Source organism: Miniopterus schreibersii, assembly GCF_964146895.1.
Source record: "Miniopterus schreibersii genome assembly, chromosome: 16".
NCBI classification, from domain to species: Eukaryota; Metazoa; Chordata; class Mammalia; order Chiroptera; family Miniopteridae; genus Miniopterus; species Miniopterus schreibersii.
The window spans coordinates 18,084,802-18,111,077 of NC_138116.1; the positions used below are offsets into that span (position 1 = coordinate 18,084,802).

Consider the following 26,276-nt stretch of genomic DNA (forward strand, 5'->3'; position numbering starts at 1 on the left):
TGGCCAGCCACCGAACTGACCCCTGGGTGGGCAGCTGGGCACTGACCTCGGGCGATGCGCAGCACCCTCATGATGCGGATGATGGTGGGGTTGATGGGCAGCGAGGCGTTGACTTCGATCTCCTCCAGCGTGATGCCCATGATGGACAGCAGCACGATAGCCAGGTCCAGCTGGTTCCACCTGGAAGCCCAGGACACAGATCCTTGAGGGGGGGGCACTGAGAAAGGGGTGGCAGTTTTGGCTACAGAAAGGAGAGTGGAGGTCAGTGGGTCCAGCCTCACCATCCTGCAGAGGCTTGACTTGTCTATGGTCATCTGGCCAGTGGGTGGCATAGGCAGGGCTACGACTTTAGCTTGAGGGCCTCTGCTTTTCATTGCTATTCACTTGCTTTTTTTTTTTTTTTTTTTAGCTTATAGGTGTTTGCTATGTGCCAAACACTATTTTAAGGGCTTTACAAATAGGAACTCTTTACAACTCTGTGATGTGGATATTCTCCCATTTTACAGATAAAAAAATTGAGGCACAGAGATATTAAGTAATTTACCCAAGGTCACCAGTTTCTAAGTGGTGGAGCCAGGATTCAAATCTGGTCTAGGTAGTCCGGCTCCATGCCCTCTGCTCTTAAGCCCCAGTCTAGGCCACACTGATTTCCAGCTGCCAGTGTCCCCCAGGCCCTGTGTTGTCAAGTTCCCTTCCTTCTCTCCCATCTCCCTGGCCCTGGATGTCACATGCCCCATCCTGCCATCAGCACTTGGTAGATCCTAGAGTAGAGGCTGAATGAACTTCAGGAGTCAAGAAAGGTCTTCAAGCTCTAGGTCCTTCCCCATTCCCACACCCCCCCCTCTGTTACCTGTCCTGGAAGAACCGACGGAAGCCAAAGGCCACGAGTTTGAAAACTGACTCCAAGACGAAGATGATGGTGAAGATGTAGTTGCAGATCTTCAGAGCTTCATCCAGGATCTGGCAGGGATGGGGCATGAAGGATAAGGCCTGGGATGACACCTGCTCCCCCCGCCCAGATCTGGGAGACAGGGTGAGTCTAAGAGGACCTTTCTTCTCTGTTCCTGCCAGGATGGCTGACCACTGGTTACTACTCTAGGACAGAGTAGGGTCCTCATTCACGTGTATAATCCAAACTTTGTGCTAATGGATCTCTCTCGTTGAGGGATGGTGAGGAGACCACATGACAAATATGCTGGAAGGCACAAATATGCAAGAAGTGGAAGGGGCCTTGTGCATTACCAACTTAACATTGTTAGTTTACAGGTGGGGAAACTGAGACCTGGAGGGCAGCCAGTAGAGGCTGACTTGAGAAGCAGCAAGACCATTGGTGACTTTTGAAGCTGGACATTCACTAGAATCTATACTCCAGAAGGGCTGGCACCAGTCTGCCTTCTTTTTCTTTTTCTTTTTCTTTGTTAATCCTCACTCAAGGATATTTTTTCCATTGATTTTTAGAGAGAGTGGAAGGGAAGGAAGGAAAGACAGAGAGGAAAAGAGAGAGAGAAAAACATCAATGTGAGAGAGACACATTGATTGGTTGCCTCCTGCACGTGCTCTGACTGGGGCCGGGAATTGAACCCGCAACCCTTCAGTGAACAGGCCAATGCTCTAACCACTGGGCAATATCGACCAGGGCCAGCCTGCCTTCTTTACCCTCAAAGATCCAGAGCTCAGCACAGGGTAGGCATTCAATAAATATGTGCTGGACGAAGAAACCAGGTCCTCGACTTCCAAGCTATGTGATCTCAGTCAGGTCAGCTAACCTCTCTGAGGCTCAGGGTCCTCATCTGTAAAACCAAGATGAGGCTAACCTCCAAGGGTAGTGAAAGGGGTATAAGAGGAACCCATGCAGGGTCCCCAGCTCAAGCTGGATCAGCCTCACCCCCACGGTCCCACCGCTGGAGGCAGGGCCCACATGGCTGGTCCCTCACTCCTACCTGAGGCTGCTGGTAGTGCTCCATGGCCATGGTGACCACGTTCAGCCCAATGACACCCGTGATGAAGAGATCCAGGTAGTGGCTGGTACAGAAGTGGTGGACAAGGAGCCGGAAGCGGGAGTAGTCCGAGTAGTAGGGTTTGCACTGGGCTTCTGGTGGGGCCAGGAGGAGAGCAGAGCAGCCGTCGGGCCCTGATCCCTGTGCCCCCTCCACCCACAGTCCCTCATAGCCACCAGCCTCCAACGCCCGAGCTGAAACATTCCATTATCATCAGCACCCTCGCCCTCCATTTACTTCCTTTTCGGGGAGCAAGGGGAGCTCTCTCGGCATTGCCCCTCCAAGCGTCTGTTCTACTGGCTACAGTTGGGTGCAGTAGGGGTCAGGACATGCAGAGCTCCCCACCCACATTAGACACTAGGTGAGCCCCCGCCCCGAGGCAGCCTCCAAAATCTACCAGCCCCTCACAACTCCCTCAACTCGGTGTTCTGCATCCAGGCCAGATCAATAAGATGAAAAACAACCGGTCTTATCAGGCTCAGAGGAAACTCCATCAACCGAGAGGCTAAGGCTCTTGCTCCTTCACTAAGCTCAGCCCTTGAGGGCAGCGGAGGAGATTACACAGAGCTGGGATTTGGAGATAAAACCGGAGATTGGAAATTGGACATCTTCTTGGCAGGCTGCACTGACCGCCCCAGAGCGCCTCCAGGGAGGCAGGGCCTGCACCTCCTGCACCCTCATGTGCAGGAGGGCAGAGGGAAAGCCACAGGGCCCTGCTCTCTCCCAGACTCATCTGGGAGGGCTCCAGTTGAAGGACTCACCCAGTTTCTAATGAGGAGATGCCCAGCCTGCTCCTGGGGGTCAGGGCAGCATTAGGCTGCAGGCTGGGCTGAAAGCACTGTCTGAGATCTGTCAGAGGCATAATATTTCCCTGTAATTAGGGAATCACTTAGTTATAAAAATCATGGTGCCAGAAAGTTGGCCTGCTAAGCAGGCAGAATGCATCTGAGGGCAAGAGATTACAGGGGGCCCCTCCTCCAAGTGCTGAAGAAAGGCCACGCCAAGTTGGGGATACATGTCATCTAGGGGTGGTTGACAGATCGGTCTCCCAGGGAGCCACAAAGAAAAAAGAGGCTTCCCCCAGGAGGCTTGGGTAGCCTCAGGTCCCAGACAGCCCTTCCCCCTCAGGAAGTCTAGGGCGAAAGCCAGCTAGCAAGGGCTGCAGCCTCTGAGGCCTGTGCCAGGGGTGGCTGGCTCAGGGGCAGCAGGAAGCTTTGGGCCCAGGCCAGCTCATATATAAATTGTCCTTTCCCATGCAGAGGACTACTGGACAGGAAGGTAAAATGAGGCAGGGAGCGGCCTGGGTGGGCCCCCACCAAAGGCCGAAGGAAGAAGAGTGCCCAAGAGCTGCATGTTCAGCCTCGCCTGATGCCACTGTCCAGCGCCAGCCTTGAGGTGTGGATAACCAAGAGGCAGCAGGTCCGGAATAATCTGGCTCACCACAGGGTGTTAGGCCATCTTTTTGGTTTCAGACATGGGTTAGCCAACTGTGGCTTTGTTTGCTCAGGCTGCCCTCTTGGCCCCCAGTGGACAACACGAGGCCGTGGGTCATCCACAGGGCGAGCGTGGAGGGTGGACCAGGCAAGGGGGCCTCTTCCTTCCTTCCTTCAGTACCCACAGGAACCAGAGGGCGCTAGCCGCCCGTGTTGCCTTAGCAGCTGGAACTCCTTCTCTGCATTAATCTCCATAAGTGCCGAGGGCACTCGATCCCATTATGCTAAAATATGAATGGAGAATTAACTAAAATGTTTGAATACAATTAGGTTAGAAAAAGTGGCTCCTTATTAGTCCCATTATTAGCTGAGACAATGCAGAGGAGAGGTTGGGAGAGTGGCCCCTCTCCCCTCTCACCCCAGTCTGACTATATAGGCAGCCCCAGGCCCAATTAAACCTCCGCCACCACCTCTGCCATCTGGCCAGGGACCCCTCCTCCAAGCAGCCCAGAAAGAAACTAGGCGTAGGAAGACTGAGGCAGGGCATTTACTCATAGTGACTGGTCTGGGCCCAGGCCCCCAAGGTCTATAAAAATGTCCCTCCACCCCCACCCCCACCCCCACCCCAGACCAGCAGGTGCTGAGGCTGCTGGAAATCCTCCATTAGAGCACAGGTCCAAAGTGTACCAGGGCCAATCTGATCAGCACCTTCTCGGCCGGCCCCTTTGTTTTACCAAAGAAGAGAACAAAGCCAGCAAAAGGAGAGTCATCCATACACTATGAGGCAGTGACAGAGCCTGGACTTGAACTCCCAGCTCGAGTCCCTCACCAGCTGCCAGGTCGGTTTAGACACAGACACAGATGCCCTCGAAGAGTTTGCCCAAGGCCCTTGCTGTCGGGCTCTGGATGATGCCACCCCTTTTCTGCTCCCCAACCTTGGTTTTATAGGCAGCAGCATCAGGGCTCACAGCAGAACTAGAGATGCCTCCCACCCCCAGCCCCACCCCCGCCCCTGCTCTGGAGGAGGGAGGAACCTTGGGCGGATCAGCTGCTCTGAGAGCTCTGGTCATTGCCCAGGAGGGGCCTGAACCGATGGTCACTGGCATTCTGGCAGCCCTGGCCCCCTCCCTCCCAACAGTATGGGCTGCTTTCGGGAAAGAAAATACCAGAGTCAGACAGTGGGGAGAAGGGCACCCCAGGACTGCCCTGCCCCCAGTCAGGGGCAAAAACACAGGAGAGGTGCAGGAAGGGTGTGAGGCTGTCAGTGAGGGCAGCAGGCATAGTGAGTTAGTAGGCGTCACTGGGAGCCCAAGGCACAGCCAGGGCAGAGGGTTTGCAAAGGAGAGTGGCAGAGAGTAGGCAGAAGGTAGAGACGCAGGCCCCCACGGCAGAGGCCACACGGTCAGTTGCCACGGCCAAGCCTGATCACGGTTCCAGTAGAGAAAGAGGACAGTAAAGGCAGGTGTCACACACAGGTAGTGGTGGGAGTGGAGCTGGTGCCACAGGCCAAGTGGTCAATTGGGGCTAACCTGATTGCTCAGGCTGGACCCAGGTGTCCAGTCAGGCCCATTCCCCTAATAACCAAAGCCTTTTCCCTTCTGCCTCTTCCTGATGTCCGGCTGACCCCCGTCTGCTGGGCACAGCACTGGGTGGCCATGATACTAGCAGGGAGGTATGGTGCGTGTTTGATTCATGCATCCTCAGGCTGGAGGGTGTGACTTCATCCCTGTGACACCACTGGGTAGGCCATTGCAGCAGCACTGCCAGCCCCTGGGAACCGATTGGCAATGCAGACACTCGCCTCCTACCCTAGTCCATGCCTTGAGAATTTCTAGGTAGGGCTCAGGAATCTGTGTTTTAATATATTCTCTGGGTAATTCTTATGTACACAGAGATTGGAAGAGCTCTGGTATAGACCACACAGGACTCCAGATCTGGGAAAGAGGGATATGGGACAATCTGAGCCCCTCTTCAGGGTCTCTGAGCATTCATTACCAACTGGAAAGGTAATACACACTATTGTAATCTGTGTACATGCCTGCATGTGCCAACAGGAGCACGGCAGAATGTCCCCAGAGCAGGGGTACAGTGCGAGAGTAACGAGAGCGTTTAGCATTGAGTAGGTGTGTCAGGAGGAGTTGTGCCAGGAGGTGTGCCAAGAGAGTCTGCATGTGTTGGTCCGTGGTGTTTTGGGGTAAGTGTGTATGTGTGGACACCTCAGTCTACAGACCAGGTGAACCCACAAAGGAAAAGCTGAAGGCCACTTCTTCCCACCTTCTCCTCGACCCCTAACACATCAGGAGTTGCAGTACAAGCTGACGCAGAGACGTGGGACCCAGGCAATCCAGACACAAGCCAGCTGGAGACACCTGAGCCTCAGAGAGATGGTCTCTCAATGCCAAACATTAGAGCTCATACCATGGGGACAGCAGACATTGATCCACCTAGGGCCTCAGGGATGACCTCCCAAATGGTGGCTCAGTGGGTCCCCCTTGGGTGGGTCCCTGAGCCCCCTTAGATCAGATAGCCCAACATTCACAGGCAGTGTCTGCTGGAGTCTGGTTTCCCAGGGAGTGTGGAATAGCGAGGAAAGGTTCAGCCCAGTGGTCCCCAGCCTGAAGCCCCACGCCCGCAGCAGCCTGAGAAGGCAGCCACATGGGGGTTCTTATGTTCTTTTCAATATTTCTAAAAGCTTAAAAGAAATAATCATATGTATGCCTGTATTAAGAGCCCACAGATGAATTTAATGGCAAAATGGTTTTTGGATTTTTTTCTGCCATCATTCAGTGTGAAACCTTCTGCGGCTTAGAAGCCCTGATTAGCAATTACATGTGCCTTTGATTAACAAAAACAGTGAAACAAAGTCATTATTGAAGTGCTCTTAACTTCAAAGACAGTCTTTTAAAATGTGGGGGTTTGTTGGAGACGATAAGGGGGGCTCTTGGGGATAAACAGGTTGGGAACCACAGTGTGGAGACATCAGAGGGTGTAACGAGGTCCCACAGCCCTGTCCCAGATTCTCATGACCTCAGGACCTCCGTCTGGGGACCGTGTTGGGAGGAGCAGGGGCCTGAAGACCAAGGGAGGGCAGGACCAGAAAGGCTTTCCCGGAGACACGGCTCTCGAAGAGAAGGACCCAACTCACTCCCAAATCTTTGGTTTCGGGGAGAAGCTTATGGCTAACTCAGGCCTTTGATTCCCAATTCCTGCTGTTTGTAGCGATGACGTGCCCACCGTGATTATTTGACTATTAATGAGTCTGTTCAATTATTCATCGTTACATTTTTAAAACAAATCCTTCCCCTCTTTGCTCCTCTCGTCCTGCTCACTTGATCAAAGTCTCCCCTTCAGACAAATGGAGATGGGAGAGATTTGCAGCTCTAATAATCGAACGGTGTGACCTGGGAGAAGGAGCAGGAGTGGGAAGAGGCAGCAGGGGGCTGGGGAGCTCAGGCTTGGGAAGCCTTGGAAGAGAAGGTGGGTCCTTGAAGAGGTGTCTGAGGGAGGGGTATGCTGAGACCCTTACCTCCCATCCAGCGCAGCACAGGTCTATGGGATGACGCAGAGCCCAGCACCCCAGGGACCCTGACCCCCTTGCCCCGAGAGGATAGAATCAATGAGCCATGGAGAGGGAGCAAAGAGGACGTCCCCGAACCCATGAGGCGGGCCAGGGAGCAGGCAGGGCCTGACCACCCCCGGGCCACGCCCTGGAACCCACAATCCCAGACGCAGTACCTGGCGCCGCGCTGGCTGGGCTGCCGGAAGCAATTACATCGTCCAGCATTAGATCTAAAAGAACGAAACACGACATGGGTCACTGGCCGGACCAAATGGGCTGGGCAGGGCCCCCTCAGCGGCTCGCTCCCCTTCAGCTCCGACCCTCACTCTGCCTATGAATGGGGTGTGCTGAACGTGGGTGGCTGGTTCTGAGTGTCCAGCCCCAAGCTCTGGGCACAGAGCACTTGAGGAAGATGATCTATTCAGCCAACTCATCAGGGTCACAGGGACAAGGAATCAGAGGCACAGGGAGGGGCAGGCAGCCTGTCATCAGAACAGATGCCCACTCCTACCCAAACCTCGACCTCAGCAGCACCTGAGATGGCTACAAACTCCAGAAGGGGAGCCAGCTGGTCAGGCAGGGCCACAAGTTCCACATTCCAAAAGAATTCCATCTGCAGATGCCCTGCAGAGACAGCAAGGAGGGGAGGGTGGACGGAGCAGAGGTGGGAGCAAGGCTGTTGGGGGTGAGGCGCCTGCTCAGCTTCAAATATCCACAGAGAGAGCCGAGATGGGACCCCTATCCTGGAGCTGAGCAGACTGCCTGGGGCACAGGTACTGAGGATGTGGGACATGGACAACTCACCACCCGCTGATGCCCAGAGGCCAGTATCCCCTCAACACCTGCCTGAGCAGTCCCGGCCTCTCACAGGGCACATTGGTTCTGTCCCACCCTCACCCACTCCCACACTCTCTCCCCTCACTCCAGGTGCCCCTCACAGGTAGCAGGAGCTAGAGCCAGGGGCAGAGGGGAGGGGGGGCACCACAGCCCCTCACCCATTTGGTGATACTCACATGTCAACAAACCAAAGAGAAAACTCAGAGCACCGCACACATCTTATCGGCGTAATGAAGATGGTTTGTGAAAGAGTGGAGAGAGAAAGGGAAACCCGCAGACCAAACAGAGACAGACACACAAAGGCTCAGAGAAACCCACACATAAAGACACTTAGAGAAACGTGGGCAGTGACAGAAAGAGAGAGTCATGGAGATTACTGAGTACCAGACAGGCAGGCAGGAGCCCCAAAGACAGGGAGACAGGTGCAGACACACCTGGAGACACAGAAAAACAAAGGGGCTCCTACACCTGTCACTTCTCTTCCATCCTTCCTGCAATCTGCGTGTCTTTTCCCTTAGTCTCAGCCCTCCCACAGCAGAATAGCGTGGAGAAGGGTGGGATGGGGACCTCACCCAGCCAATGCCAAGAAATGTTGGAGATGACGGGTGAGGGGGCTGAAGGCTTTAAGGCCAGACAGTCATGTGCTTAGAGTTCCTTCGACCTCAGGCTTTCTCTGAGCCAGGAGGAGTTGTTGTTTTTTACAGCTTGACCAAAAAATAATAGTTAGGAAGTCAGGGAGCTTTGCTGGAGATAGGGAGGAGAGTGGGTCTGGGGTCCACTCATGCTGCTGTCCATTTGCAACCTCTGCTGAGACTTTGCTCAGCAGCTACAGACACCAGGCAGGCACAGGTTCAAGACACTTGCTTGCCAGCCCAGGGCCTGGAAAGACTGCCACCCGGGCCAATCCCTGAATCTCTGGACACCGGCCCTGGACGATGGGGCATGATTCTCATCCCATGAGGCTCCTCTGAGAGTCGACCTGGGAGAGGCTGTGCATAACTCCCCTGGAATCCTCTGGGGAGTATGATGCTGAGACCCGGGGAGCCCCGCAGGGTGGGGGTAGCTCCCCCTTCCCCACAGGGCTGAACTGGTCTGCTTCATGCTGGCTCTAAAGGCTGACATGCTCTTGGGGGGGAGGAGGTGGAGATGGGGGAGGGAGCATCTCCTCCCTGCCCCCAGCCCCAGCCCCTGGCCCCCTACAGTCGCAAGGCCAAGGTCAAGCACGACTCAGAGAGATGTGGAAAGACTACCGACCAGCCATCTGCTTCTCCTTACTCCTTCTCTTTTTCTCCAGCCTCCGCAGACGCTTCTCCTCCCGCCGCCGGGCCTCCTCCTCCTCCTGGTGCTGCCGGCACTTGTGGAAGTTCTCCACCACCACGCCCACAAACATGTTCAGGACAAAGAAGGCCACAATGAGCAGGAACGAGATGAAGTACAGGAGCATCCAGGGGTTGTGGTTCATGATGGGCTGGCAGGGAGCAGGAAGGACAGGAGGAGCCATCAGCCCCCAGGGGACTGTCTCAGGTGCTGCCCCATAACCTGAGTTCTTTAATAGAGGGCCCACAAACTCAATGAGCTACAGAGACTCAGCGGGCGATATAAACAAACCATGTAGGTTTTGTGTTAGACAGTAGGGAGGGGTAGGGACTGTGGCAAAGTGGAGAGTGGCTCTATCCAAAGGGGAAGCTGCATCTTTGCTCCTGCTGACTCCTGCCCTGAAGGAATGCGAATCCAATGTTCCCAGATCTTTGGATTTCTCCTGAGCAGGCCCACATCTGGATTTTCATGTGAAATTCGCCAATTTTTAAATGTTCACCGCCAATTCAAAAAATTTAAACATGTTGCAAAGCCGATAAGACATGTCTGGATTTGGCCCTCAGACTGCCAGTTACAGCCTCTGCTGTAGGAGGTAATGCCTCTTTGATGGCATTTTTCCAATCTGCCCTTTCTTTTCAGTGCCTGCACCTGTCATGCCTGGAGTGGCTCGTGCTGAATGACCTCAGCCCAAAGATGGGTCCTCCCCACCTTGGCCCTACCTGCTGGTCCACACCCACAGCATCCAGCCCATCGTACATGATGTCCACCCAGCCGTCCTTGGAGGCCAGCACGAACAGTGACATCAGGGCCTGGGGGTGGGGGAGGAGAGGAGACCATCTGAAATCTAGGATGTGTGGTCACACCATACTACCTGTCCTCAAAGCACCTCCTGGCAGCAGCTTGGGGGACCCCAGCCCTTCAGAGGTCAGGTTGGGTTCACACTCCAGGCCCCTGGAGGGCTCCATAGCTGGCATGAAACCAGAAGGGCTACGGGAAATGATCAGATCCTCTGAAATTCAGAAACCAAAGCCAGGGTGAGTCAGGGAAACACACCAGCAAAACTGAGCGAAGCACTTCATTTAGTACATCTCTCTGTTTCTGCGAATGTGGAGTAAGAAAAGGAATCGTCTTGACACTGCGTCTGCACTCTGTACCATGCTAAACAAAAGTACACATCGTCTCCTTGCATCTTTACTATGAGCCTCCAAGGAGACAGCACTATGACCCATTCACCAGTTCAGGAAACAGGCATCACTAAGCATGGACTTGTATCCTCTCCAGACTCCTTTTACCACTCCCACCTCCACCTTGGAGCCTGGGGCTCACCTGGCCCAGGTTGTCAAAGTTGTACTTGTGCCGGACCCACCGGTAACTGGCTTCGGCACAGTCAGACTTGTTGGTGATGTTCCTGGTGTCCTCACCCTGGCACACGAAGAACTTCCCTTTGAAGAGCTGGACACACATGTACCCGGAGACAGGGAGAAGTGAGCTGTGATCACAGGAAACCCAGAACTCCATAGCCCCACCTCTCCCACAGCAGCCCTGGGCCCAAGAGCTCTGTGCACATCCTGAGTGAGAGTAGGGGGCCCATCCCTGGAATCAGTCAAGTCAGGGCCCCTTCCCTGAAGGCACCCCTTCCTCTGGGCTCCTTGGAGCAGAGCCCTAGAAAGGGGAGGAAAAGTCATGGGGTGTGTACCGAAAAAAGGCTGGAAAGAGGGGAGCAGTCATTTGTTTTCTACAAAGGGATGGGCGACTGGTTCTCCAAGTGGGGTCCCCGGACCAGTATCAACATCATCTAGGAATGTGCTAGAAATATCAATTCTCAGGCCCACCCTAGACCCACTGAATCAGAGTCTGGGAGAGGGGCCAAGTGATCTAGTTTAATGGGGGGGGGGGGGTGAGCTAGATATTACTGACCCCACTTTACAGATGAGGAAAGCTGAGGCTCAGAGAAGTAAATTCATTCACTAAGGTCATATAACCAGTAGACAGCAGAAAGAGGGCTTGAACTCAGGTCTGTGTGACTGAAAAGCTCACCCTCATTCCAGAATAGAGCAGGCTATGACTGTGGGTGGGGAAGGGATTTGAGGAACTGGAGGACCAGGGGGCCTGGGTAACTGCTGGAAGAGCCCCAGACAGGGCTCAACAATGATTCCCTCTCCTCATCCAAGCAGGCTGGGAAGAGAGGGAAGGGAAGGGGCACTGGGCATGCAGGGAAGCACCACACAGCCTTGGCAACTGTACCCCAGCCGGGTCCCTGGGGCTAGAGAATTCCAGGAAACCAGGAACAGCCTTCATCCCCTCCCCAGGGCAGAGAGGACATCCCAGAAAGTCAAAGGAAGGGAGGGGGACAGGGGTAACCACCCAGGAGCTTCCCTGCTGCCCCAACAGCCAGCTGTCTACCCTGCAGCTGAAACAGCTGGAACCAGGGGCTCAGGAAGATGGGGTGGAGGGGCTCCCAGAGGCGCCTGCTAAATCTTGCAGGCAGCTCCCGATCTTTTTCCTCCAAAGCCAAGTTCCCTCCCTGGGCCAGAGGCCAAGTTTCCCCTGCAGCCCCCACTTCCTGCCTCGTCTGGGGTCTGCACCCGCCTGCCTGCCAGCACACCACTAACCTGGCCCAGCTGTCTGGGCCCTGGATCCCCAGGCCTGGCCGGTAGCCCACCCCACTCAAGCAGGAAAGGCAGGGAGGGGATCCCGGAGCAGACTGTGAGCCTGTGCCAGCGTCTGCACTCGGACTGCAGTGCATGAAGGGGGTGGAACAGCAGCCTGCAGCTGTCACAGGTCAGAAGCCTCTCAGAGGCCCTCGTCCCCTTAGGGGCCCTCTTCCAGGCTTCCAGTTTTCTGCAAAGTGCCCAGGAGGTAAAGGGGCCTGAGGCCCTAGACCTGGAGGAAAGTGTCCCTAGTCATTCCTTTCTGGAATAAAGGTGGCAGCAGCTTGGGCCTCACCATCCAAGAACCAAAAGGAAAGCTACTCCTCAGGCTTCTGTTGACAGTTGGCCCCCAGACCCCCACAAACCTGCACCCCCAGGATGCCAAAAATGATGAAGAAGGCACAACAGATGACCACAATGTTGCCGATGGGCTTCAGCGAGGACATCAGCGTTTCTACCACCAGCTTCAGGCCCTGTGCCCGGCTGATTACCCTGGGGAGGGAAGGGGGTAAGAGGGGTTCCCCCAGCTAGGACACTCCTTTGTCCCTTGCCCTGCTGCCCCGCCTCCCAATCTTGGCTCAATGGTCCCCTGCGCTCTGGTTGAGGGAACAGGTTGGCTTTCTGAGCTGGCTGTGCAGAGCAGTCCTCTCTGCCTGGGACCCTTGCCACGGGGATTCCCACCCGTGATCTCTCAAAACAGGAAGCAGACACTCCCACCTCCACCCCCACTCCCAGGATGTCAAAGGAACCTGCTGGAGCTAGGTAGGGACTCAACTCAAGAAAGGTGTTCCCCAGGGATGCAATGTGTTGTGAGGACAGGGACACACACTTTTAAGGAACATGTAGGGGCAGGCAGGGAGGGAAAGGGGCATGGACTGTCACAGCTCGAGACACATCACTAGTCAGTCAGTATAGTCCCCATCAGTGTCCCCATCCACTGATAGTTTTGACTCTGGGGTGGGGATGGGAGGTGGCTGCCTCATTCGAGAGGGTTTCCTGCGAGGATGGGTCCCCTGCTAGATCTGGAGGGTGGCCCCTGAGAGGGTAATGAAGGTGGGGAAAGCAAGGAAAGGAGTCTGTTACTTCACCAGGAAGGGCAGAGAGTCACTCCCAAAGGCATTACCCAAAGGAGTGACTCAACTGAAGGCTATGAGGCCCTGCCCATGGCCTCTTGTACTGTGCCCTGCACAAGGCCAGGGGCACAGTAGCTCTGAGCAGTGTGTCATATAGGGAGTGTCACACAAGGATAGAAACTCCTCAGCCCATAGTTTCAGCCAAATGATGACAAGGTTCCCTGCAGGGGTCACAAGCAGGAAGCAGGGGCCGGTGGGGCTCTCGCTGGCTGTGTGCAGGGGTGTCCCTGAGGAGGACACCTGGCTGAGGCTCACCTGAGCGGGCGCAGGGTCCGCAGCAGCCGCAGCACCCTCAGCATGCCGAGGATCTTGGTGCCGCTGTCGGAGACCATGGACACCAGGATGTCGATGATGGAGATGAGAACCAGCAGCCCATCCAGCACATTCCAGCTGCTGCGCAGGTACGCCTGCTCCCCGAAGCACCAGCCCAGAGCCACCACCTGGGGATGCCCACCACGTCACCACCACCTCCCTGTGGTCCGCAGCCCTGCCCTCCGCTTGTGGCGCATCCTCTCCACCCACACCAGGAACCAGACAGCCCCACACCGATGCCTCCCCTCATCACCTTCACGGTCATCTCCGCCAGAAAGACTGCGGTAAAGACGTAATTGGAGAGGGTCAGGAAGATGCGTTCCTGCAAGAGAGAGCAGGCAGGTGTTGCCCACCAGGGCCCCCTCCTTGGGCCAGGTCTGCTTTGCATACAGAAGCCAGGACTGCTTCCAACATTTGACTCAGAAAAATGACCTCTTCCTTCCTCTACACCTCAGACAATCTCCTCTCCTCTCCCCCCCTCCCCACACAGTGCTAGGCCCCAGACTCACTTGCTCCCCTGCCCTGAAGAGAACTGCTCCCCTCCCCAGAGTGGCCTGGAGCAGGAAATGATCCCACCATAGTGCTGTGATCTGAGCCCATATCTCAGGTCCTATCCTTATTTCTTTCGTAAAACTGGAGCAGAATTTAACTTGAGCTCTGACCACCCCCCCAACATTCTACTCTCCTCCCTGCTCCATGGACTTGCTTTCCTGCTGTGTGCCCCAGATATGGAGCTACGGGCCAACCTGGGGGCCTGAGTACAGGCTGTGCATCCCCAGGTTGAATATGCTGGGCATAGGCAGGGGCAAGAAGGGAAAAAAGGCAGCCCAGTCTCCTGATATCTGTGGGCTGATTCCATTGCTGGGTGGCCAAGAGGGGTGTAGAAAGCTTGAGAGGCAGCAGGCAGAGCATGTGTCAGAGAGAGTGAGAAACAGAGAAAGGGGAAACAGAGAAGCATGCATGTGACAGTTAGAGATGGAGGAGCTGAGTGGAAAGATCAGGGGAGAGACATAGTGACAGTGCCAGAAAGCTCCACAACAGGGCCTTGGGCAGGAGGCAGACAAGGGGACCAGTGTAACCAGCTGCCCTTGCTCTATCTTACACAGGCTCAGAGGTGGGGGTCCCTAATGCTGTGCTCCCTCACCCACCTTTTCCTGGGCTGGCCCCTCCATCCCTCAGGGCTTCCTCCATTCCCACCACCACCCCACCCTGGGCCTGGCTGGAGCCCACCCTAATGGAAACCAGAAGCCATAGCAGCATTGAAATCTGAACAATGGTGTGGAGGCAGTGAGGCGGGGGGATGGGGAGCTACCTCCAAGCAGTGGTGCAAGATGCCATGACAGGCAACAGAGCCACCCCCACCCATCCTTCTTGGGCCAGAGTCATTGTCTGGGAGGGGTTATGATGCCAGGCTGGGGAGAGAGAGCTCCTAGAACAGCTGGGCCCATCCAGAAGCAGCTAGGTCCCTGGGAGATTGTCCAGATACTCAGGCTCTGGCTTCTCCTTCTAAAGACTGACAGGTTCACAGCCAAGCAGAAGTGACCAATGTCCCCTCTCATGCCCCTGAAAACCTACTTGTTTGTGACATGGCTGAACCATAGGAGCCAGGGCATCTTCCCTCTCCTGCTCTGCATCCCCCATCAGTGCATGGGTCATGGGTGAAACTGAGACCCCTTTGCCAGGAGCAGGGAAAGCAAGACAGCTCTGCCCAGCCAGGACCAGTCTTGCTGTTCGCTTCATCCCAACACTCACCGACTCACACAGGGGCCTCACAAGGCTCTGGCTCACGAGAACACGCCGTCTGCAAATAGCCGGGGTGCGACGGAGCTCACTTTTCACCCAGGTAGGGAGCAGAGCCCACTCCCCCAGCTGGACTGGTGTATCACAGAAGGGAGATGGAGGCAGGAGAGGGACACAGGATGCATCTCCGGGTGCCAGTTGCAAGGGTGAAAGTCAGGGTGGCCTAAGGTAGACTCCTGGCTCCCTCCCTCTGAGCCTTTCTGGGCCTCCTTGCCCACCCTGCTTGTTAACCCGGGAGGGGCCTAACCGAGCAGGCACTCAACAGCCACTGTGTGTAGTCTCGGGGACTCACAGCGCTGTGCGGGTCGATCTTGGGGCGCTCCATGGCAATGGTGATGCAGTTGAGGAAGATGATGACGAGGACCACATGGTCAAACATCTTGTGCGTGATGATCCGGTGACACAGGAGACGGAACCTGCTCCAAGACAGAGGCCAAGGCTGAGTGGGAGGCAGGGCAGGGTAGCAGTGAGAGGCATTGCCCCGAGGACCCTACCCCTCCTGGGCCTTCTCAGCCTGAGACCGCTCTCTCACACACTCCCACGTCTGGGGACACTTCTAGCATCTCTGGGATGATATCACGGGGTAATTTGCCGTGAGAAGGAGAGGTTGGGGTACAGGTCAGGGGCCCCCTGCTTACCTTGACTGAGGAGGGAAGATGTAGGCAGACCAAGAGTCTCGCTCCCGACAGCAGGCAGGGAGCCGAGCTCGGATCCACGCTCTCATCCGTTCCCCTTTGCTCTGTGGAGGGATCACCAGGGATGTGAGCAGGGCCAGGCCTCCAAGTCCCCAACCCCTCACTCTTTCACAGCATCTCCACAGCTCCCATGCCTTGCCTACCTTCCCAGCCCTCTGCAGTGCTTTTCTCCCTATATTCCTAAAATCACCTTCCCACCTCCTTCTAAGCCCCCTCTTGTCCCGAGCATCCCGCACATCCTGCATCTTCTCCCCTCCTCCCTCGCCCTCCCTTCCCCCATGCCCAAGCTCTCCATTCTTTTCCCATCTCTGACTCCAGCCCAGTCCCCGCCTGCCCCCCTCCTTCCCTCCCTGCTGGGCTTGGAAGTGCATCAATTATCAAACATTGTACCCATCACAGCCGTCTGTTCAAAGACACACTTGGGATGAGGAGACACTGGCCCCTTCTCCTTACGTGCTGACAAGGAGGTCCCTGATCCCTGTGCCCCACCCCAGGGTTAAAGGTGGGGGCTGGGGGCTGGGGGCTGGGGAGGGCTAACGGATAAGGATGGGTGTGAAGTCGAGGCTGTGATGAGGTCCAGATGAGACAGGGGGACAGGAGAGGGCATCAGTTTGAAGAGATGAGTGATGGGTCTTTCTGAGTCACAGGGGGAGGGCCATGAAAGATTCATACACAGCTGCCCGAAACCATTCATATCCACCAAGGACCTCAGAGCCACAGCCCCAGGCATGAGGAGGATCTGGGACTCAGCAGGGCCAGGAGAGGGAATACAGGGGGTGTTCGAAGCTTGGCCTCCAGAGCCAGCACCCCTGATATCCCTTGGGTGTTATGGTAACTTCTTGAATGCCATAGAGCTGGGAGGGGTTGTCCATCCCTGCCCCAGGACAGGCATAGCTCCTCTCACTCAAGGTTGGGGGTGAGGGGGTCACTGTGCCCACAGGGGCCTCACCAGGTTGCCTTCGTCATCGCCATCGTCCCCATCCAGTGGGGGGTCGTCGGGTCCCAGGGCCCGGGCCAGGCGCCCTGAGGCTGACTTGCCATTGCAGCCCTGGTGGTCAGAGGCTGAGCTGCGGCCACTGGCTGTGCGGTGCAGCCCGGGCACCTGCAGTGTGTCTGGCAGATCAAAGGAGCTCTTAGCTTCCGGCTCCAGGGAACCCTTATGGTGACGGTCACTGCCTGCTGGGCTGGCCCGCTCCTCTTCCGAGCTCTCCTCTTCATCCTGGCTCTCCTGGCCCTCACCAGACAACAGGGACCTCCGCTCCCCACTCGGGCTCCTCCGCTTCAGGCTGGGGGCACGGCCCAGGCTGTTCCGGCTAGAGCGCCTGCTGGTCCAGCTGCTTGCTGCACTCCAGGGGCTGTGTGGAGAGCTACGGGCACTTGGCTGGGGGATGAGCAGAGGAGAGGGTGGTCTCAGCCAGGACCACGTGGCCTTGCATCCCCTTCACACACTCCATCTCCTGTGAGCTTCCCTGGCATCACACCAGGTGTCAGATGCCTGGATTCAGGTCCTGGCTTACTCCAACCAGTTGTGCGACCTTGGCCAAGTTACTAACCTCTCTGTACCCCAATTCCTCATCTGTAAACTAGATAGGATACTAGCACCTATTCCTCATTTAGTTGGTGACAGAAGTCTTATCACCAGCTGGTGGCAGTATAAAATAATAGCCAGAGCCACTGGCGTTGGCCCAGACACCAACCTCCTGGACTAAAATGCTGGTTCTGTCACCTACTTGCTTCAGAGCTTCCCACAAATCACTTGGGCAACCTGAGATGCAGGCCCCAAAATGGGGATAGTAACAGTACTTACCTCACACGGCTGCTGTGAGGATTCAATGTGTCTAGAACACTATGAGGAGGGTCTGGAATGGTGTGTGGCCCAGAATCAGTGACTGGATGGGGTTTGCTATTATTATGTTAAGGTATTAAGGAGGTAGGGGTTACCCCTCCCCCGGCACACACATACACTTTACAAGGAGGCTCAGAGGTTCTCAGTTAGGGGACAGAAGGATTAGAACCCAAGGCCACGGTTCTTCCACATGCCTGCATTACCAGCCCTGATTGATCTCCCGGGGCTTGTCCACCATGGCTCTGGGGTATCTTCTCAGGCTTGCCCACTTCCATCCTCTCTCCCCTCCTGATGTCCTCACATCTCCCACCATTGGGCATCCATAGGCACCCCTACCGGTGACTTCATCTCGTGGGCTGTCCCTGGCTCAGCCGACCCGCTGCTGCTGGTGCGGCGGGAGGCAGGGCCCAGCGCCTCAGCCAGGCCAGTGCTGGAGCTCTTGGGCAGCGACATGGGAGTGGCAGCCGTGTGGATGATGAGAGGTGGCAACAGGCTCCTCCGAAGCTCTGGGTGCTCTCCCAGGGACACCACTGCAGGGGAGAGATGGGGAGACCCTGAGTCCACTCAAAGCTGGCCCAGGGCCACAGGCTGTACCCCCAGGATAGATACTCACAGGCCAAGTGCTTCTTTCTGTCCCCATCGCCATCCAGGCTGGGTGAGAAGAAATCGGGCTCTGACTCGGACTTGGTGGCATCTCCCTAGGGTAGGGGAGCAGCTGGCCATTAGTGACCTGGCTGGGCAGGGGTCGACGGGCTAGGTGGAGTTCTCCCTGTCTTTACACGCACACACTACATATAGGCCACGGGAACCAGCAACCACGGCACGACACATGCACTGGCGTAAACCAGACCACCCAAGCTTGGGGCCCAGGGCTCGCCAAGGTCCCCAACACCTCTGCCTCCCACCAGCCATACCTCAGAGAAGGCCACTGTTAACCCCAGAGCCCACAGCACAACCAGCCTGGCTGGGACTGGCTCCAAGAATGGCTGAGGATAGGATAGCTGGGTGGGTGGGTGGCACAGGCCAGAAGGAGCTGGGAACCTGAGTGAAGTGGTCACTAGAGCCTCATTCCAAAGGCCACTTGTGCCCTCTGCCTTCCTTCCACGGCCGCCCTTTCTGAGCCTCAGACCCAAGGACCCCAGAAGGAAATTGAAAGACCCCAGGCAGAGTGGCTCAACCCAAGGATGCCACTTCAGTCCCTCTGCTTCTCCCTCCGTCCTACCCAAAGTCCCCCACCTTCCCTGGCCCCATTTTTACCTCTCTCTCTGTTTCTGGGACAGTTTTTCTTCCTTCTTAGCAGGTCAGTAGGTTCCCCAGTAATTACACACTTCTCCTTAAGAAGTTATTAAAAAATACTTGATTGCTACTTTTGATAAGGACATAAATATTACGTAATTGGCATCTCAGGGGATCATTTCCATTAACTCAGTTTACGTCCCTAACGAGGCCTTTAATTATCAAGTGGGATCTCCAGGGGGCTGCTCGGGATGTGCAGCACCGTGGGGTCCTGCGGGAATCCTGACTTCGCCCTGAATTCTGGTGCCAGTGCAGGAAACAGCAGGGCACAGGCTCAGTGTGGGGGCCAGGGGAGGAGTGTGTCTCCCAAACACCTGCTAGACCTCCTGGGTGGCCAAGGGGCCAGAGGCTGGGAAGTGGATTTAAAATTCTGGCACATTCTGGCAAGAGCCATCCCTATCCCCACATCCTCCAAAGACTTGTCCTGAGCTGAGGCAGCTTGTGGGGTCTCCAACAGGGGCTCAGGGCAAGGGGGAGGGAGAGAGATGGGGGAGCATGGTCTGGGCCACGGATTGGACTCCACTGAGGCCTGGCAACCGGGACTCCCAGTGGCCCTCTGCGTAGGCAAGCACACGCGGTGTGCCACACACGTGCACACAGAGGATTCTAAGTCCCTTCCTTCTCCCTCCATCCACCAGTCTGTTGGGGACGGAATATACCCTTTGTGGGTGGATGGGGCAGAGGCAAGGAGGCTCCTCTCCTCGATGTCCTCAAGGGGGAAGGGACTTAAAACCGAAGCCAGCCTCACGACACCAATGACCACCACGGCGACCACAGGTTGCACTGGAGCTGAGCATGAACACGAGCACAGAGACACAGAGGCGGAGCGGAGGGGGGACGGGGCACAGGGTGGGGGCATGCCGACTTGGGATCGCGTACCTACCCCCTGGGAGTCGACAGGCAGCTGAATACAGCTTAACTGTCCACTCGCATCTTCCCGTTTGCTGATTTCCTACAGGGAGAGGGGGAGGCAGGGGACGGGCGCTGGTCACAGGCGCTCAGGCTTTCAAACATCAGCAGTGTTCAAAGAGGGTGAAGAAAAGGAGAGATGCAAACCCAACAGCAGGGGAAACGAGACACGGGGTGGGAGAGGAAAGGGGAGAGGATGGCCTTCCAGAATTCAACCACAGGCTCTAGGGCCAGAATGAATCTGGAGGGTGAGGGCGGAGCCCACGAAGATGGGGACAAGGGCAGGGAAGGAGCTCAAGCCCCCGGATAATCCTAATAACAGCCACCATTCAGTGGGGCACGCCAGGCGTCACGGAACTGCTTCGCTAACACTAGCTCGCTTCCTCGCAGGGTGGGAAGCAGGTACTGCCAGAGCAATCTAAGAGGAGGCACCTGTGGTCTGGAGATGTTAAGAAAACTGCACAAGTCATACGGAGAGCAAGAGGTGCCTCGGGGCCTCAAACCTGAGACTCCAGCTCCCCCTTCCTGGCTGGGAGCCGGCAGGCTTGGGGAATGGACAGGGAAGGCAGGGAGGAGGAGTGGGTGGAAGTGAGAGGCTGGGGAGGAGACAAGGTCAGGGCTGAGAATAGGACTCCTAACTCCCATACGCTCTGCCTTGGTCCCTCCAACTGGGATGGGATGTGACAAGTAACACTGGGATGACAGCTATGATGTTGTTTAATATCAATTAATGGTCTCACACAGGGCCTGCTGCCTGTTCATTTAATTAAGTGTGTGGATGATAAATATACCAGGATTCAGGGCGCTGCCCCCTACAAGTCAGGAAATCAACAGCCAGCCGGCTCCGTCCCCTGGCAGGGTGGCAAGGCCAGCAGGGGGCCACTCTTGAGGCTCCTGCTAATGTCATCCAACAAAATGGAGGCAGCCACTTCCTCCAGGGAGGCGGGTGGCTTCACGTCATCACAGCGGAAAGAACCAGTCTCCCCTGTCAGATTGTGGGGCTCCCTCAGAGCCTCTGGTGCAGCCCGCAGCCCCCTGATACTTGGTGCAGGAGAAGGCAGGTGCCTCTGGAGGCATCCAGGTCACTGGCACTGAGTGACCGCCCCCCACCCAGGTACAGGCTCATCACGTGCAGGACAGTGAGCAGCTGGTCCAGCCCCTCCACATGCACTTCAGGGCCATGCCACTGCCCACCCCCATGCAGGGAGTGTTGGCCCCCAAATCCTTTCTCCATCCCACCCAGACCGGAAGCATCACGCCCTGAGTGAGACCCTCCCAGCAGTCACTTGTACTCTGAGTGTTGAGGAAGATGTGCCCCAGGTCCTGGCTGACTCCTTAGGCTGAGGCAGCCACAGGCCACTAGGAGGGCCAGAGTGCCCAGGCCAGGCCCTAGGGCCAGGTTGCTTTCTTCCCACACACAGACTTTGCTGCTGCCTAGCAACCGGGCCGGCTCAGTGGCACTTGATTTAACAAGGTGTTCACTGAAAAAGGCAGTGGTGGGGAGGGGGCTGTCTGTGGTGAGCACCTCCGGGACGGCTGAGGTAGCTATCAGCTAGTTGAGGGGAGCGGAATAGGCTTGGGGCGCTTTCCATTTCCCTCCACATAGTTCCACAGACATTTTTCTGAGGGAATCTTAGCTGTCAGGAGCTGTGGTTTGAAAGGGTCTGAAAGACGGAGTCCCTACTCTGCTCCTCCTACGGACCAAGAGCAGTGGCTGAAAGTGGTGGGTCTCCCCAGAGATCCTGGCTTTTGTGGGAGCATAGTGGCACCCCTTAACCCTTTAGGCCCCAGGGAACCGCTAAATAGGTGTCCTATTGCAGGGAGAGCACCAATGTCCCTCCCTCCTGCAAGATGCCCTGCCATCAGGGAGGCAGGGCTCCACCCACTGCCCTCGCTTTCACCCAGCAGGAGAAATGCGATAATGGGTAACCACAGAATTACAGGAGAAGCCAGAGAAGGCCAGTGAGGGGCAGATGCCCCCGCACCCCACCAGCCTGGCCCTCAGGGAACAGCCCTCCCTTGCAAGGCTGGGAAAAAGGCGGAAAATAGATTTTTGTTTTTCCACCGTGTGCTGGGTATTTATAGACCAGGCCACAGCGGGAGTTTCCATCCGGGTCACCCAAAGAGAACTGGACCAAGAGCATCTCCACGCCCAACTGGAGCATTTCTAGGTTGGGTCAACCTGCTCTGTGCCAGGCACTGGGCTGGGCCTGGGGTGGGAAGAGAGGCAGAGCTGAGGGAGAGGAGGAGGGTGCAGCCTCTCTGATAGAGGCTGTGCCCTGGCCCAGCAAGGGCAGGATCAATGTAAGTCAATATTAATTGATGACGCTGCCTGTGACGAAGGTGATGGAGCCTGAGCTGGAAATAGGACGCTCATCTCTGCCATGCCCGCAGCTAATTGGGCTCATTTCTCACCCTGGGCAGCTCGGCCTTGCCCGGGCCCTGGTGGCATCTTCATCATCTCAGTCAGAGCTTAGATGACTTGCACACAAGCTTCCCCCACCCCTCAGCTCAGATAGGTCCCCCACAGATGTCTCCAAGAGGGGTCCAGCTGCACTGTGTGCTGACACTTGTCCAGTTTTCTGGGGAGGGGTTTGGCCGACTTTGAAGGAGAAACCCACTGGGCAGCTAACCTGGGAACCCAAAGACCCCCCACAACCACCCCATTTCCTGAGTGCCAAGGGGCTTCCTGAGACCTGGAGCCTCCCATCCTTAGTCACCCCACCTAATCTGAAGGGTGCTCGCTCTAGGACCTGCCAGGCCACCAAAGCTCAAGCTGGGCGGCCGATTCCTCCTGGAAGTAAACTGTTTTGGGCAAGGGATTACCTCTGCCTGGAAGCCCTCCACCAGAATGGCAACAAGCAGATTAAAGAGCACATAATTGCCAAAGGTCATGAGGGCAATGAAGTAAAGGGCAGCCCAGGACGACGTGGAGGCCATTCCATTGTAGAGCACCTTGTTCCAGTCCTCCTGGGTCAGGATCTGTGCACAGAGGATGCGAGTCAGGGCCTTTACCAGGGTCACCCCACCATCCCTGCCCGCCCTGTCTTGTTTCCCTCGCACCTGAAAGACAGTGACTATGGCCCAGAGCAGGGAGTCAAAATTCTTCCGGTCCGGTAGAGTGTCCCCATCCCGCTCGGACGCAAATTTGCAGCCGAAGAGATGCATGCCCAGGATGCTGAAAACACAGGAGCCACAAGATGGGTTCAGGACCCAGCAACCCTGCCCGAGGCCCTTCTCCCACTGGCACCCACCCTCACCTGAAGATGAAGATGAAGAGCATGAGCAGCATGCAGAAGGTGGCCACGTTGTCCATGGTCTTCATGAGCACCACGAGCTGCCGCTGCAGCGCCGGCAGGAAGCGCACCAGCTTCAGCACCCGCATCAGGCGGAAGGTCCGCAGCACCGACAGGCCGCCCCCCTGCTGGCCCACGATCTCCCACACACTGCAAGGGGAGGGGGAGCCTGAGCCTGCCGCATGCCCACCCTCCGCCTGCCCCTCCCTTTACAAGAGGGCAGCAGCACCCGGGGGCCTGGATTGCCAGCACAGTCGGAGAAAGTGGGGCACAGACCAGCCCTTGGGCCTCCGAGATGCCAAGAATCTGGGTGACAGCTCCAGCCTTCTTCACCCTCCCCACCAGGCCAGAGATCACACATCCTGGCAGTGGACAGCCCTCTCCCTCAATCAGCCAATGCAACAACATCAAGTTATGGAATATTTGCTTTGTTCTCTTCTAATGAAATCTAAAGCCAATTCCAAAAGGCAATAAAACAGTTCTCCTGGCTCCTGGCTTGGAGGGACGGAGCACTTTCCCAAGGTCTTGGAAACCCTAAAGCAAGCTGCCGATGTCTGAGATGGTTTCCAAGCACTTTGCAAGCAGGGATGGCTGGCTGGGCCTCATACCTCCTCCAACTCCTGTCCAAAGTCAACTCCCCAGTACTCACCCACCCCAGGCCTGAGTGGGGTTGAGGACAAGTAGAAGTGGGGAGAGGAGACTGCAGAGGGGCTTAGCCAAAGCAGATGTGAGGCCAAGTTCCTCCTGAGCAGGGTAGAGTTGAGGGACAGGGCAGAGTGGAGCATGGGGAGCAAGGAGAGTCCCCACCTGGGGGAGCAGCAGGGCCTGTGGATGAAGGGGATCTGACTCCAGACCCCTTCACCCCAGAGGAACAGGCTGCATGGCTCCTCACCCCAAGGTACCCCGGGGTCATTCTTCAGGCAAGAGGCAGTGGAGGGGCAGTCATACCTGATGACAACAATGACGCCATCAAAGATGTTGTAGGGATTCTTGATGTAGCCAAAGGGACCGTACACGAGCAGCTTCAGCAGCATCTCCAGGGCAAAGAGGCTGGTGAAGACGATGTTGCTAATTTCCAAGGCGTTGGTAAGCTCCTCGGGCTGGAGGGCAGGGCAGGCGTGAAGCAGCCGTGGCTTGTCCCTGAGCCCCTCATCCCAGTCCTCCCAAACACAGGACCACAGGGAGAGGAGGAACAGGAACAGCAAGCTGGGGGAGGGGACCAGGGTGGTTCTGGATGCTCAGGCTTATGAGGAAGACCCTCCCCCAAAGGGTCCATGAGGAAATTCACTAAGGGGCAGCCATCACATGAAACCCTTGGCCCTCCACCATTCCTAGCTCTGGGTCTGAGATCCTGGGGCCTGCCCTGTGGGTTCTGCCCACCTCCTGCTGGGAGCCCTGAGACCCATCCAGTCTTGTGCTGTCAGGTCAGCTCAGCGGGCCTAGGCCAGCAGTGCAACGATGTTGGCTCATGTCACAAGATGATTGCCAAGGCCTCACACGCATACCAGTCACACGGCCACATGCAAAGTCACACGTGCTCTACGATTACTCTGTAGACTTGGCAGTCTTCTCTTGGGCAACTGTTGGCTACCCTGCTTCCTTCCATACAACACACAAACAAACGTGCATACACATGTGCACACACAAACACACATATGCACACAAACACTTGCATGCGCACACAAACTTGCTGGTACACAGAAGGGAAACCCCAAGAAGGGTTGTCACAGAAAGGAAGCTCCTGAAGCTTATCCCTGAGACTAGGACACCTGGGTTAATTCTCAGCCTATCCTATCAACTTACTGTGTGACCCTCAGCAAGATTCTCAACCTCTCTGGTCAAACGTAAAACACTGGCGGTAATTACTTTTTTGCTCCAACCCAAATCTGGAATTAGGACCAAGGACACATCCTAAAGAGGTCATCAGAACTAATCACAACTTTTATCTCATCTGCTATTCCAGCTCACTAGTCACCTCCCTCCCTCCTCTTTTCAATATTAAGTGTTTACTGCATGCCTAGAAATGCACCAGGTATTAAAGGGGCTGCAAAAACATGCCACCCATGCTCTCTGCCTCCCAGGAGCTCAGCAGCTAGCTGGAAACAAGTTGTATACACACAAAACAGCTTAATAACCACAAGAGGCCTTAGATGCGTCAGTGACAAGATAAATTATCCAGACAGTAAATTCAGGAGTGTGGGGACAGAAGGTGAGGGAAGAACACACTGGGAAAGCCTTAGGCAGCAGCCAGCACTTGAAATGAACTCTGAAGGGTGAGTGGGGTCGCTCCAAGCAGAGGGAAGGGAAGGCATCACAGGTACAGCTGCAGGAATGAGCCCTTTGGGGAGAAAGAGAGGTGTGGCAGGGCTGGAGATTCGGGTGGAGATGATTGGTTGTCCATCTGGTGGGGCATTTGACCATTCAAAAGTCCAAGGTTCATGGTAGCCACTCAAGAATAATAAATAAATAACCAGATGAAGCCCTTAGCCCATCAGACACCCCACCCAAGCATGGAGCCAGGCCCTGGACACCACCAAATGGATCCTAATGGCCCCAATTTGTATGACCAGCCTGGGTGGAAGGTGGGGAGAATTGGAAGGAAAGGCCTTCTGACTGTCAGGTGAGGGACATTTGGGGGTCCATGGCTGCTCAGAAGGAGAGAAGCTCTCAACTGGACAGGCATTCTCTCCAAAGGCAGGCCTGGGGGGCAGAGCCAGGGTCAGCGGGCAGGGCCCAGAGAGCGAGTGGCCATGATAGGGGCCGGTATGGCACAGAGCCCATCACTCCAGTAGATCTGGATCAAATCTTTTCTGCCCAGACTGTGAGTGAGGCAGCAGAGGGCACCACCATCTGACCTAGTGAATGAAGCCACAGAGAGACAGGACAGGACCTTTGGTCATGCATGTGAGTGTGGTGCATGTGGTTGGGAAGGGCCATTGTCAGGACAGGGGTCCGTGGCCCAGGCCCCTTCCGACAGAGTGGGCCCCCACTCTGTGCTCCCAAGTCCAGTCTGCCAGGAAGCCTGAGCAGCGAGCCTGCCTCCCTGTCGCTCTGCCACCTGCCCAGTAGTTCATTCTCATGCCATCCACACGATAGCGGTCACACTGAGTTTTACAGATGAACAAAAGAAGTCAAGAAGACGGTGAATGACAGGTTCGAAGTCACAGGGTGGGGAGAGCCCTGGAGGCCCCCAAC

The 26,276-nt window shown here is 56.1% G+C and overlaps 1 protein-coding gene across 8 annotated transcripts in view; it reads right to left on the reverse strand.

The window, feature by feature from the left end:
- CACNA1G (calcium voltage-gated channel subunit alpha1 G) overlaps positions 1-26,276 on the reverse strand; it is a 65,198-nt gene that overhangs the window by 11,501 nt on the left and 27,421 nt on the right. For 2 of the 8 annotated variants that reach the window (XM_081162425.1, XM_081162424.1), the window contains exons 10-29: positions 24,030-24,181; positions 23,046-23,231; positions 22,849-22,963; positions 22,612-22,767; positions 18,194-18,278; positions 17,917-18,110; positions 16,684-17,115; positions 15,678-15,778; positions 15,332-15,455; positions 13,493-13,561; positions 13,183-13,367; positions 12,160-12,286; positions 10,470-10,595; positions 9,863-9,952; positions 9,102-9,294; positions 7,524-7,613; positions 7,166-7,219; positions 1,941-2,092; positions 851-960; positions 47-180 (exon numbers count right to left, since the gene is read on the reverse strand). In XM_081162425.1, coding sequence (XP_081018551.1) covers positions 47-180; positions 851-960; positions 1,941-2,092; positions 7,166-7,219; positions 7,524-7,613; positions 9,102-9,294; positions 9,863-9,952; positions 10,470-10,595; positions 12,160-12,286; positions 13,183-13,367; positions 13,493-13,561; positions 15,332-15,455; positions 15,678-15,778; positions 16,684-17,115; positions 17,917-18,110; positions 18,194-18,278; positions 22,612-22,767; positions 22,849-22,963; positions 23,046-23,231; positions 24,030-24,181 — 2,875 coding nt within the window. Of the gene's footprint in view, positions 1-46; positions 181-850; positions 961-1,940; positions 2,093-7,165; positions 7,220-7,523; positions 7,614-9,080; positions 9,295-9,862; positions 9,953-10,469; positions 10,596-12,159; positions 12,287-13,182; positions 13,368-13,492; positions 13,562-15,331; positions 15,456-15,677; positions 15,779-16,683; positions 17,116-17,916; positions 18,111-18,193; positions 18,279-22,611; positions 22,768-22,848; positions 22,964-23,045; positions 23,232-24,029; positions 24,182-26,276 lie in introns of all 8 variants that reach the window. The other 6 variants (XM_081162431.1, XM_081162426.1, XM_081162429.1 and 3 more) reach the window with 4 other exon arrangements.